General features: G+C 46.4%; 1 protein-coding gene across 1 annotated transcript; it reads left to right on the top strand.

The window, feature by feature from the left end:
- The first annotated feature begins 303 nt into the window (after positions 1-303).
- OLIG3 (oligodendrocyte transcription factor 3) lies at positions 304-2,510 on the top strand. The gene has a single exon (XM_055114434.2). It carries the CDS (start codon positions 529-531, stop codon positions 1,345-1,347), a length of 819 nt encoding a protein of 272 aa, XP_054970409.1. The 5' UTR covers positions 304-528; the 3' UTR covers positions 1,348-2,510.
- Positions 2,511-13,198: the final 10,688 nt, after the last annotated feature.

Genomic DNA, 13,198 nt, shown 5'->3' with positions numbered 1-13,198 from the left:
TGGGAAGGGGGGTGGGGTGGAAGAAAGTTTAAAAAAAAAAAATCAGGAAGGCGTGAGCTGGAGCGGTGAGTGTGTCAATCAGAGGGTTTTGTGCCTGGGGGCTCCTAGCGGTTCGGAGCAGAGGTGTCCCAGGGCGGCCCCACAATGAATATGAATAGGAATCCTTGCTAAATGGGACAGCAAAGCGCACCGCCCTGAATGATGGCACGTCATCCTAACCAGCCCAGGATAGATAGGAGGGCTCCTTTTGTCTCTTTTCTCCGCCGCAGCTCTATAAAAGCCCCTCTTTTTCAGCGTGAGGTTAGTTCAAGCACACACCAACTAGCTGTCCAGGAAGCAGCCTAACCAGAGAGAGGGGCGTGGGAGGGAGAGAGGCGGGGAAAAGCAGCACCTCCGCTTTTCTTCTCACGTCTTGCCGCGGAGAAGTGGGTTCCTGGGCAGTGCAGATTTTTTTTCTTTTAATTCAAGATTTTCTTTAATTTCCCGCCTAAAGCCTCCCCACGGTAGGGCCGCATCCCCTGTAATAAAATGAATTCTGATTCGAGCTCTGTCTCCAGCAGAGCTTCATCTCCGGACATGGATGAGATGTACCTGAGGGACCACCACCACCGCCACCACCACCACCAGGAGAGCCGTCTCAACTCGGTCTCGTCCACGCAGGGCGATATGATGCAGAAGACGCCCGGGGAAAGCCTCTCACGGGCTGGCGCCAAGGCCGCGGGAGAGAGCAGCAAGTACAAAATCAAGAAGCAGCTGTCGGAGCAAGACCTACAGCAGTTGAGGCTGAAGATCAACGGACGCGAACGCAAGCGGATGCACGACCTGAACCTAGCCATGGACGGGCTGCGCGAAGTCATGCCCTACGCGCATGGGCCGTCGGTGCGCAAGCTCTCCAAGATCGCCACACTCCTGCTCGCCAGAAACTACATCCTCATGCTCACCAGCTCCCTGGAGGAGATGAAGAGGCTGGTTGGCGAGATCTATGGGGGCCACCACTCGGCCTTTCACTGCGGGACCGTGGGCCACTCGGCCGGCCACCCCGCGCACGCGGCCAACGCCGTGCACCCAGTGCACCCCATCTTGGGCGGCGCGCTCTCATCTGGCAACGCCTCGTCACCGCTGTCCGCCGCCTCACTTCCCGCCATCGGCACCATCCGGCCTCCCCACTCGCTGCTCAAGGCGCCCTCCACGCCGCCCGCGCTGCAGCTGGGCAGCGGCTTCCAGCACTGGGCTGGTCTGCCCTGCCCCTGCACCATCTGCCAGATGCCGCCGCCGCCGCACCTGTCCGCTCTCTCCACAGCCAACATGGCCCGGCTGTCGGCCGAGTCCAAGGACTTGCTCAAGTGAGCAGCGGGCGGGCCCGGCTGCCAAGGAGGAGGGAGAGCGGCGGGAGGGGCCGCGGTGCCGGGCCGGGAGGGAAGAGGGAGGCTGCGCGCTCGGACCACGGGAGGGCGGGCTCCGGGGCCCGCAGCCTCCCACGCTGTCTGAGAGATCTCAGACTCCACTTGACCCCCGGAGGGAAAGGACCAAAATCAAACTGCAATTTCTAGGTGGTAGCAAAGGGGGACTCGAACCAGACGTCGTGTGTTTTGCATGCATGCTTCTTTTCCCCATGCCGCGCCAGTATTTCTCACTGCCATATGCTCTTGTCAAAACTGCATTTGTTGTATAAAGATGGGATCGGTGTAGTTAAAAACTTGCGAAGGGACTTTTGAGTTGGCTTTCTCTGACTCTGTGTTCTCGCTTTGGAAAAAGACGGCCATCCCTTTTGTGCAAAACAAATGTAAATATTTTCTTGAGATGGATGCGATTATGATTGTCTCTGTCCTTGCCACAGTTTTTCTAGAGACAATGGAGAGAGAAAGAGAGAGAGAGAGAGAGAGAGCGCGAGAGAAATCAAGACCCAAGTTTTGAATCTCAACCGAGGTCCAGGGCATGACACCTCCTATGTGGGTTTTCCTTTCCACGCAGTGTAGGTCAAAAGAATGCATGCACGCTTCTAAATGAATCTTGTCTAAATATGTTGTGCAGGCCGTGGTGCCGTTTTCCTTGTAACAAGGATTTATTAGTGAATTATCCCAAGTACTCCATATATCTGTCTGTGGTTGTATGAAATGAAAAAAGGGGCAGAGTGCAAAGACCCACACTCACGCACACGCGCTTCTTCTCCCACCCCCACCCCCTTCAAACTTTATTCGGAACCTTCCTTTGCTGTTCTGGGGCCGCTATTGTAAAAGCCTGGGCTCCCTCTAGTAGCTTGCGCCACCCCCCCTCGCTCAGTTATTCTGCATGCGGGGTTGGCTCTCTCTATTATCAGCTTTGAAAACTTATCCTAGTTTTGGGAGGGGTGCCGTTTTTATTTTCCTGAACATTTGCTTGAAATATTTTGTTAGGGCCTCAAAGACGATACCTGTCTTTATTTTTTATATATTCTTGATAACTATGATATATTTATTAATAACCAGTGTTTCTGGATGAGATTTCAAATAAAAAAGAACCTTTAAATCGTGGCTTTGCCTTTGCCTAAAATCTTAGCAGATGGGGGTAGTGGGATAGGAAACACGTGGACCAGGTAAGGTGTATCTGGGTGAGGGATTTGGATGGGTGGGCAGATGTGAAGGTTTTCCGTGATTACGTACAAGTAAACAGGATGGGTAAATTGGTGCTGATTTTTGGAACTAAATGTCCTTCAAGCGGGCATTGCCCACATTCATAGTATTACGCTATTTGAGCTCATTTCTCTGCAGTAATCAGACCCTCATAAACTCGAGAATTGAATTTTAAAAAGTAATCTGGAAACTTAAAGTGGCAGGAAATGAGAGGTGGAGTGTCACTACGATGACTGTGTTGGCAACAAACAAGGATGAAGCAGTACGTTAACTTCTTTTCACTTTAAATTGAACTTGTGCTTTTCCCCCCATGTTAAAATCTAGTATACATTTTAAAAGTCAACAAAGAGTGGTCTTAGAAAATAATCAAATACTCACCCTGCTTGCCTGCACCCTCGGAAGCATGGCCTACAGAGAAAGGGAAGGCTTCTCTGCTTTGTAAGGTGAGCTCCGGGTGAGTCAAACCACCACCCAAGTCTCAGAATCTTGCAGATTTATAGCGAGAATCCTCCCTTCTTTCTTCCCTTAGAAGATTGCTGGTCTGATTAGCTATATACATTGGGCATCTTCTACATAAAAGTCAGCTAAAACGGGAGTCATTTTAATAAACTACTTTTCTCTTTTCACCTCCCGCCATAACACTTCTAAATGGTTTGTCTAAGCAGGAGTAATCCAGCAAGACAGTTTTGTCTATTTGTTTAAAGGGGACAATATATCGAGCTGTAGTGAGGATAGCCCCAACAACACAAGCCTCCATTTCCCCCTGAGGGAAATAGAACCCTGATTGAAATGCAACACCCCAGGATTTGCTTCTGAATAAGTTGTAGCATCACCTAGATGTTGGTTGAGGCCAAAGCTCCTCTCCAATGGGGGGAGGCTTGTGGTCTCTTTCTAGAATCCAGCAAGGAGAGCACGTCTAGGAAGCATTTGCGTTTGCCCTGTCTTTCCTGGGTCCCTGATGCCTACCCAGTACTGCCTCTGTCAGGCAGAGCATCTCTGTGGGTTTCTCTTCTATGCAAATCATCCCCCTCCATCCCTTTTTACCCTCCCATCGCTACCCCACTCTCAGCCAGGCGAAAGACCTAAGTTAGCGTCTACAGTGGAGGGTGCTTGTTTCCACTGGTTTTAGGCAGACAAATGGGGGAATAATCGTCTGTTTCCCAGGGGTGATTCATTTCTCTGGGTGAGGAAAGAGCCTATTGAAGATTTATTTGAAACCAACACAAGGCAGCCCTCCAGTCTTTCCCCAGAGTTTATTATTTAGAAAGGGGAGGGGTGGGAGAAGTTTCATCAATCAGGAAAACGACTTTCTCCTTAGCCACTTGCTTCTTTTGAGTCCTGTTTCCAAAGGCCTGGTTCTGGGGAAAGACTCAGTGCCTTACAGTTGGCCTAGGGGTGGGCCTCATGCCTGCTCTAAAACTGAGTCTTAAATTGGGTTATGCAAAGGAATAAAGCCACATTCTTTACACTAGGACAGTCGTGGATTTTGTGATTGTGCTGCTGAGACAGGAAATCCTTGATTTACAGCAGTGGTCAGTTTAAAGAGCTGTGATGTCCACTCACATAAGCTGAAAGGAAGCTTGAGCACAGGGAACTCTATTGCAAATTTTGCAACTAAAATGGGAAATAGACACCACTTCCAATATCGAGAAGATCTCTTAAGTGAGCAGAGCTCTTTTCTGGGATACAAAAATTCTTTTGGCTTCGAGACCAGAAGAGTGGATTTCTTTAAGAACAGGACAGGAACCCAGTGAGGAAGGTGATTTGAGAGCCACGTCATCTGAGGTTTCTGGATTTATTGGGAAGGAATAATCTCCATTCGCTCTCCGGGAAGGCCCTTCCCTTGATGCCTAGGCGGGTCTGCTGGGCATGTGAGTTTGCAGGCAGACTTTTACTGTCATTGCACTTCCCTTTAAATACTCGAATTATCGACGCCAGAAATAAGATTTCTTGACCGCAAAGGTGAAAATGGGTTTCGGCCGGGTTTTTTTTTCGTTGTAAACTTGTCACTTTCTCGAAATTTTGCAAGTTTAGTTTTTCATTCAATCTGGAAACACCACGACGATCCTTTTATTCCAGATTAAACACCGCCTTACGTTTAAATGGATGGCGAAAGCCTCCTGGGCGGAGACACCTTGAGAAGCCCACACTAGAAACCTCTCGGCGCTTTCCCAGGCGATGACCTAATTTAGAGGGCGGAAGAAAGTGACCCTTAGAAAGGGAAAATGAGGCCGGCGTCGGCTGGGCGCACTAGATGTTTGTTTCTGGGACAGCTGAGGCCGACAGCCCGCAAACGGGCAGGGAGAAGCGGCCCGAGCTGGCCAAGCCCAGGGTTTCCTCGCTCCAGCAGCAGGGGGCCTTGTGTCCCCTCGAACTTCTTTTTTTTCCCAGCTGCTAGGTCAAGCAAGGTTTTGTGCCTCCACTGACGCATTCAGCAGAAATTGCAAAAGCCTCCTCACTCTGGGAGGACGCTGGAACCCCCTCTGCCCCACCAGCACATCGCTCAGACACCAACATTTAACTTCGCGTTCCACGTCCCTTCCAGAGACTCCGGGGCCCTCTGTTCCCCTTTTCTCACCCTCCACTGGGGAGGGGGAGTGACTGCTAAGGGTGGGCTCCCAAGTCTCCGCACCCAGGCTAGATATCTTAAGGCCACCCCAGGTCCACCCCTCCCTGCACCGCTCCAGGCCGAAGCCGAGAAAGGGGAGCTGTGAAGAGAGGACACCGGGGCCAGGTGTCCTCCCGGCCGTGCAGGATCTGGGCCTGTCCTCCCTAGTGCAGCCCCGCTGGGTCCAAGCTCTTCACGTGTAGGCAGGAATCGAGTGGAGGAGCCGCCGCTCGAGGGCTGGGAAGTGTCTTTGGACAGAACTAGGCCAAGGGAGGGGCCGTGCGGGAGGGAGGTGGCCTGCATCTTCAGCTCGCTCCTAGGAAAACTTGCGGGAGAGTGATTGCCCTTCCCTCCCCGTCCCTGCAGAGAGTTCCGCGACGGGTTAGGGGGTCCCCGGGTTGCGGATGGGTCAAGTGGCAAGCGTGAGTCTCTACGCCCTGACCCCTCACTGTCTCGGGGTCCCCGCAAGACACAGTCAGACAGGCTGGCGCGCAGAAAACAAAAGGATGCGTGGGAGGCAGAGTCCAACGAGGCCCATCATCACCTGCGCCAACACCTGCAAAGTGCCTCGAAATACCTAAGCGTTTATGGAAACTGGGAGGAAAAACAAAAACGGTAACAACAAACAAATTCAAAGTCGGGCTGAGCGCGGCAGGTGCTCTTTCCTCTCCGGTCCCAGCGCCCTCACGCGCAGCCCGGGGCTGACACTCTCAAGAATTTGTCAACTTTGCTAAGGAGAGGCCCGGTTAGGGTGGCGCAGGGGGCCCGGGGGCGGCGCCTTCCCCAGCTGCGTCTCTTCGCTGGGGACCTCACAGAGGACCCCGGCGCCTCGCTCTCCCTGGCCGACCCGGATCACAGCCCCTGGAAGAGAGCCGTTGCTTCTAACCCAAGCCCCTGGACTGCCCGTGGCTCCCGAACCAAAGTACGGACGTTTCTCCTCGCAGCCAGGCACCGGCAAAAGGAATTTAACTCGCCTCGGTTAAATCTCAGCCCCCATTGCAGGCCATCGTGCCTGGCACCCTGGGACGCCCAGGGTAGTGGGTCCCTCTGGGGATGGGTAATGGACCTGCTGGGGCCAAGACCCCAGGGAGCCAGGAGGGAGGGATGCGCAGACCTGGGAGTTCAACGACGGGCCTTGATTTTACTGCTGCGTCCTGGGGTTCGGGTAGAAGCAGAGTGGTCGGGTTTCTCGCACCGCAGGAGGACAGGGGCAAAGAGGGGGCAGAACCTAAGGGTCTGTGAAGCAGTGTTGGATAGCTGTCCTCGTAAGTTTTGGAGTTCTGTCCGGCCCTGACTTGAGTAAGACCCCTCTTTTCCTCGTGGTCTGCAACAGACACCTCCGAAAGTGCAGGAGCCAGGGCCTGATTCTGGGGGTTGCCACAGTTTACACGCAAGCACCCCTCACCTCCACGCCTGGAAAATTGCGGAAGCCGGGTACTGAGCCCCCCCTCCCCATCTGCGGGGCTGTGGTGCCAAGAACGCACTTTTGCCACAAGCAAGATCCTCAATTCCACTGGGGGACATGGAGGGTGGCGCGGGCGCATTTTATGGCGACTCCTTTCTCCTCCTGGTTATTCAGCCTCCCACCATCTCGCCTCCCTTCCGTCTACTCCGGGAAAGGACAAGGAAATCCACACCATCATTTGAAACCAAATGTAAACATATAGCGTTCTAGTGGACTCCTAGCAACACAAGCCTTGGCATTACTTCTTTTGGAGTTTCTCGCAATCTTCCCCCAGTTCAGCAACGAACATTTTCTGAATGCTTCCGATGTGCCAGGTGCTAGGAGCGACAACAGAGGGGGAAAAAAAAAGTAAAACAGTAAGAGAAATAAGGCATTCACATGCATAAGAAATAGCTCCTGTCCTCTGTGCCGTCAGAGCCTAGAGGGAAAACGTCGGTTACCTAAGTCACCTAAGTCCTAGGGTAAAAATTCTACTGGCCGCACAAAACACAAGTGCTGCAGACACGTCCTTCCAGGCGCCTTTTCAGATGCTAGAAAACTCACTGCCCATTCCCTCTACTGGAAAGGACAGGAGCAGATGCTTTTGATTAATATGGAAATAAAAAGAAGCAATGGTGGCAGTACTTGGTTTCGTGACAGTTGTTTAGAGATTTATTGACACAGAGATAAATTTCAGTCTGGGGCATCTCCGTATTTCATGTCCCTATTAGTTATTAGCAAATGAGCAAATCGTTTTTCTTTTAACTGTTTTTTTAAAGAAAAAAAATAAAAGAAGGGGAGTTGGGGGAGATATTTTTTTAATGGGATTACTGTCATTATCCTCCTTGTCTCTGTAGCTCCCCCAGCTACAGAAATTTGCCTCTGGACTCCAGAGTACACCAGGCTGTGGTTCTAAACATAAAACAATCCTGTAATTTCCTTCAAGAACAAAAGTTTTCAAAGAAATGACCTGCACAGTATCCCCTTCAATAAAGCAGAAGTGACTTAATGGTCTGTTAATTACTCCATCCCTGCAGGGGGAGGGAAGCTTCCGAACGGATCGCTACAAACCCTCTGTTGACTGAAGCTGTGGTCTGTCCCCAAATGTACAGCTGGGGCCGGGCCATTGAAAACCCAGACAAAACAAAATCCCTGATAAATAATCCCACCTAGAACACAAAGATTCAGCACTCAATTGTTGGATCTGCCCTGGATCCTCAGAGAAGACCGGAGGGAGCTCCTTTGGGGCTTCCGGTAATCTTTAAAGCTTGAGGCCAGGGGTTCTTGGACAAAAGTTAAAAAAAAAAAGAGCTTGTTTGACTTCTCTGTCCCCTTATCCTTCTGTGTTGAATTTCTTTCTCTTTAATTTGGGGCTTTGACTATATTTTGTTTATCCAATCTTCTTTTGTATTAATTAGTTTGTTCCATCACGTAATAAATTTTTGGTTTGGTTATTTCTCCAGTTGTTTCTCTATTAATAATTTAAATCTAAGAAGACAGGATTTGAGTGTCATAAGAAAGACAAAGAAGAGAATAAAAATATAGGAGGCAGGTTTGGGTTGTTAGTCTCTGTGTCTTTTCACACCTGTAAGGTGAAAACTGCATGATGTAATTAAATATATTTCTAAAATAGAACAGTTAATCAGATATACTGGAGCCCAAGCAAACTAGCAGTCATTCAGATAACTTTGCATCAGAGATGGTTAATTGGAAAAATTGAATTTTCAAAGCATCTCTTTAAGAAAAAAATATAAACATGTCCTACACTAATTAAAAAGATAATAGTTTCAATTTGGTATCAATTTGGTCATTGTGGGTCCATTTAAATAAAACATTGCAGAAAGGTGAAATCTAGCATCTATAGAGATGAGTATTATGAAGGTGATCAAGATGTGGATATTAACTGTTTTGGAAATTAGTTGTTTGCTTGAACTAGGCAATAGCAGGAAGAGTCTATGGAGCCACACAGTTTGCCAAGTCCACTATTACTTCTTAAGGAAGTGATGCTGAAGGGTCAGGCACTGGTTAAAGCCATCCTTTGCCTTTCTTGCCACAGTTGACTGGACCAGATAGTGGTATATGAGCTAGTCAATATAAGGTACACACATGAGGGAGGCCGGCTCATAGGCAATTGGCATTAAATGGTGCTTCATGTAGAATGGTGGCACTTTTCTCACTGGGAAAATATAAAAATCTAGTGAATCAAAAGGGACTCACCATTTAAACTAAGTTTGACCGTAGTCAATGATGGACTCTTGTTCTGGTTTTCTGTATAGCTAACTGTTGATTCCAGTCATGCGAAAAATGGGATCCAGACAGATGGACAGACATTGTGACCTGTGTAACGCAAAGAGTTGCCCCTTTCGGTACTAAAGGCAAATCTATGCAATGATGTTCTCAAAATCTGACTTCCCTACAGTGCTGTAGAGACACAAACATGAAAAATTAGAAGCCATTCCCTCTTGCTAAATAGTCCATGGGGAAATAGAAGAAAGGGAAGCAATTTGTTTCCCATTTTTACTAAATTATATTATTAATAAGTCAGAGTGAATTAAGTACAGTTTTAGAAATTCTACTGTCTGACCAGGTAGAGGTGGGTTAGTTTCTTTCTCTCTCCTTTGCAGAGACTAATGTGCTCAATATCAATGTCTCTTCCCAAAGAGCATTTTGATATAGACATTTTGTTTTTCATTTTTTACCCTTAGGTACTTGGTTCTCCAGCATTTTCTTCATCCTGTGGAGTGTTTGCCAGGCTCTTAATTGAAACATGTGATCTCTTCAGGGCCAGAGAGTATATTAACTTGACTAGTAACTTTTCTTTTTTTTTTTCAATTTTTATTTTAGTTTCAGGTGGTACATGTGCACCTTTGTTGCATGGGTAAATTGCGTGTTGCTGAGGTTTGGTGTACGAATGATCTTGTCACCCAGGTAGTGAGCATAGTACTCAAAAGGTAGCTTTTCAGCCCTCGCCCCACTCCCACCCTCCCCTCACTGGTAGTCCCCAATGTTTGATGTTCCCATTTTTATTTGACTAGTAACTTTTCATCATTATTGCTATCAGCAGGTTTTTAAGTAGAAAATACTAAGAAACATTTAGTGTATTTTTCACAGTAAATACTAGATCTCAACACAAGAAATTACATTAAAAATGGAGAGACCTAATATTTTTTAGAAATAATTTTATTTAAACCTCAGCCAGGTTTCATACTAATTTGGCCCTGAAGTGGCTGATGCTGACAGTGCTGGAATACCTGGAGGAAGGGGTAGAAGAGATCAGCAGGACAGTGCTAACTTTTCTAAATTTTGGTTCCTATGAACTCTCACTGCAGAGAACCTAGACTTCATCTGAGGGAACATTGAGAGGTGAGATGTTTTTCTTATAATTATTTACTTGACCATTATAGATTCTTTTCTTTTTCTAGAATTAACTTCCTTTGAAATTTTATATAAAGATTGCTCATCTAAAATATATACTATTATGGTATGCAAGGATGTTCTACTTTGTTGACTCTAGAATATTCAATGAAACATTCCATGTTTCCCTATACTTTAGGCTTGAAAGAAAGAGGTCAGAAGTAAGCAATGGCAAGGCAGAATCTGCAGGGCAGGGATGAAAAGGATTAAGTGGGGCAGGTAAGGCAAGGAACGTGGTGGCCACTTTTTAAAAATGGAAAACATTTCTGGTGGTAACATGGCATCAAGAATTACTCTTATTGGCTTATTCTTCACTTATATAGGCTTTAGGTCATTACAATAGTACTTAGAAAAAGGACCATGCCTACGTACTTCCAAGAGATAAAAATTTATGGGAGATTTCCTCTTTCTCCTTGTTCTTCCTCCTCAGTTTTCCTTTCTTCCTCTATTCCTCTATCTTGCTTCTCAATTATCTAGTCATCTTTTTGCTATCTTCTCTACTTCTCTGCTTCCAGCCTTTATTTTCATTCCATGTGATCACGCCCCTCTATTTGCCCACTTTCACTGGCTACTTCATTGCTTTAGGGAAACATAGGGTTTACATTCTCCTGGCCTTCTTGCAAAGTCCTCGCACACACAATCTGCCTGCTCTTCCAACTAGTTTTGGTTTCTAGGAAGCCCCCAACCCTCTTTTCATATCTTCATTTCCAGCCTGTATTGTTAAAAAAAAAATGAGCTATGCAGAAGTGTGTTCCAGAACCAAAGCCATTCAGAGGTGCTTTAGCTTTCAAAAGCAGCATTGTCATAAGAATGCTTTCCTAGGTGATAGGGGTATTATGGTAGAGGCTATTTATGCTTTACCAGCTTGTGTCGACTTAAGGAATGTATTTATATAGATAATCACAGCAAACACAAAGTGCTTAGTATGTGCCAGTCATGGTTTTAAACACTTGACACATATTAGCTCATTTAATTCTCACTGCAAGCCTGTGAAGTTGGTATCATTATTCTCATTTTTTCAGATAAAGAAACTGAGGCACAGAAAGTTAAGTAACTTCCCCAGGCCACACTTTTGGTATGACTTAGACCAGTGGTTATCATGTTCTCTGTCCCAACAGCATCAACATCATCTGAGACCTTGTTAGAAATACAGATTCTGAGATTTTACCTTACTTGCAGGTTCAAAAGATGACTGCTGTGGTTTCACAGATGCTGGCAGAAGACATGAGACTCCTGGGTCAGAAACAAAGGACTTGATTTCTCATGGCACAGAAAGTATCATGAGCTTCATGTTTACACTCCTCTTGCTCCTTAATTCCCAGGAGGGCAGTACAGAGGGAGATGCTGCACATGCAGTGGATTGAGTTGCATCTGAGAAAGCTTGAGCTTAGAAAACCCCAAGCTTTTATAATGGGCTTCCAACAAATCTGCCCAACATTTGCTTTGGAATGAGACATTATCTTTAGTATCCCATGTAGCAAACAAACATGCCTTCTACCCCAGAGGGAGACACTGTCTCCATCTTCTAAGGCTATTTCCTATACAAGCACCTATGAGTAGACAGTCCAGCATGAAATTTGTCAGTGTCTCTGATCACAATATTCACAGAAATGCAAGAGACCTTTGGAGGGTTGTCTCCTGACAGAGGGCTGAGATAAGTGCGTTCATCTCAGTGTTTGGCACCCTGTCATCATCATTTAGCACAAGGTCACTCTCTAGTCCCATTGCCCTCTCCCCCAGATATGCTTCAAATATGTTTAATATATATCCTTGAATGTGTATGAAATGTAGGAATCTTTATAAAATAAGCAGTGTTGTTTTGTGTGTGTATCTATTTTTAATTTATACATGAGTTGTGGTATAGCCCTTCATCTGTTTAATACTTTTTTTTCCACTCAGCGTTATGTTTTAAGATCCATCCACTTTGCCTTTCGTTAATCTTGTCCCTAACTCTTGACTTCTGCAGAATGCTTCATACTGTGTGTCCATCACATTTCATTTACTTTTTCCCTAGGGATGAAACTTACCTTCCCTCTAGCATCCTGTAATGATAACACTGCAATGAACATCTATATATATATATATATATATATATATATATGTCTCCTCTTGTATCTGCCTAAGTTGCTCATCTTTCTATCAGGTCACCCATCTTTTTCTGTTGTTTTTTTTTTCAAGAGTTTATTGTATAGTTCATATATTGAAAGTTTTAGATGTAACAACTGTCTTCTCCCAGCCTAATATCTGTACACCAATTTTCCCAACTACTGACTACTGCACAATATGTCATTTCCCTATTAATTTGTGATGGCATCTTTATCCTATATCAAATTCCTGTATTCATGGGTCACTTCTGAACTCTCTATTCTGTATCACTGTTATATTAACCTATTTCTATGCCACTATCAGTACATTGTTATTGCTATGCCTTAGTATTATATCTTAATATCTGGTAAAGTGGGTCTAAGGAGGATACATTTTTACTTTTTAAAAATATGATCATATTTGTCTTCTAATTGAATACATTCTAAGTTAACTAGAATAATTTTTTTGAACTGCATACTAATATTATTACAAGATTTTCTTTTTCTTCTCTTTTTTTTGAGACGGAGTCTTGCTCTGTCACCCAGGCTGGAGTGCAGTGGCACAATCTCAGCTCACTGCAAGCTCTGCTTCCTGGGTTCACGCCATTCTCCTGCCTCAGCCTCCCAAGTAGCTGGGACTACAGGTGCCCGCCACCACATCCGGCTAATTTTTTGTATTTTTAGTAGAGACGGGGTTTCACCATGTTAGCCAGGATGGTCTCGCTCTCCTGACCCCGTGATAGATGGAGTCTTGCTCTATCATCCAGGCTGGAGTGCAGTGGTGCAGTCTCGGCTCACTGCAGCGTCCACTTCCTGGGTTCAAGCAATTCTCTTGCCTCAGCCTCCTGAGTAGCTGGGATTACAAATGCCTGCCACCATGACTGGCTAATTTTTGTATTTTTGGTAGAGACGGGGTTTCACCATTTTGGCCAGGCTGGTCTCAAACTCCTGACCTCAAGCAATTTGCCCACCTTAGCCTCCCAAAGTGTTGGGATTACAGGCATGAGCCACTGTGCCCAGCCTATTACAAGATTTTCAT

This window comes from Pan paniscus, chromosome 5 (assembly GCF_029289425.2).
Source record: "Pan paniscus chromosome 5, NHGRI_mPanPan1-v2.0_pri, whole genome shotgun sequence".
NCBI lineage: Eukaryota > Metazoa > Chordata > Mammalia > Primates > Hominidae > Pan > Pan paniscus.
This window is presented reverse-complemented; position numbering and strand designations above follow the sequence as displayed.

Excerpts from the sequence above, each read along its gene's own strand:
- OLIG3 (XM_055114434.2), top strand. The coding sequence starts at position 529 with ATGAATTCTGATTCGAGCTCTGTCTCCAGCAGAGCTTCATCTCCGGAC.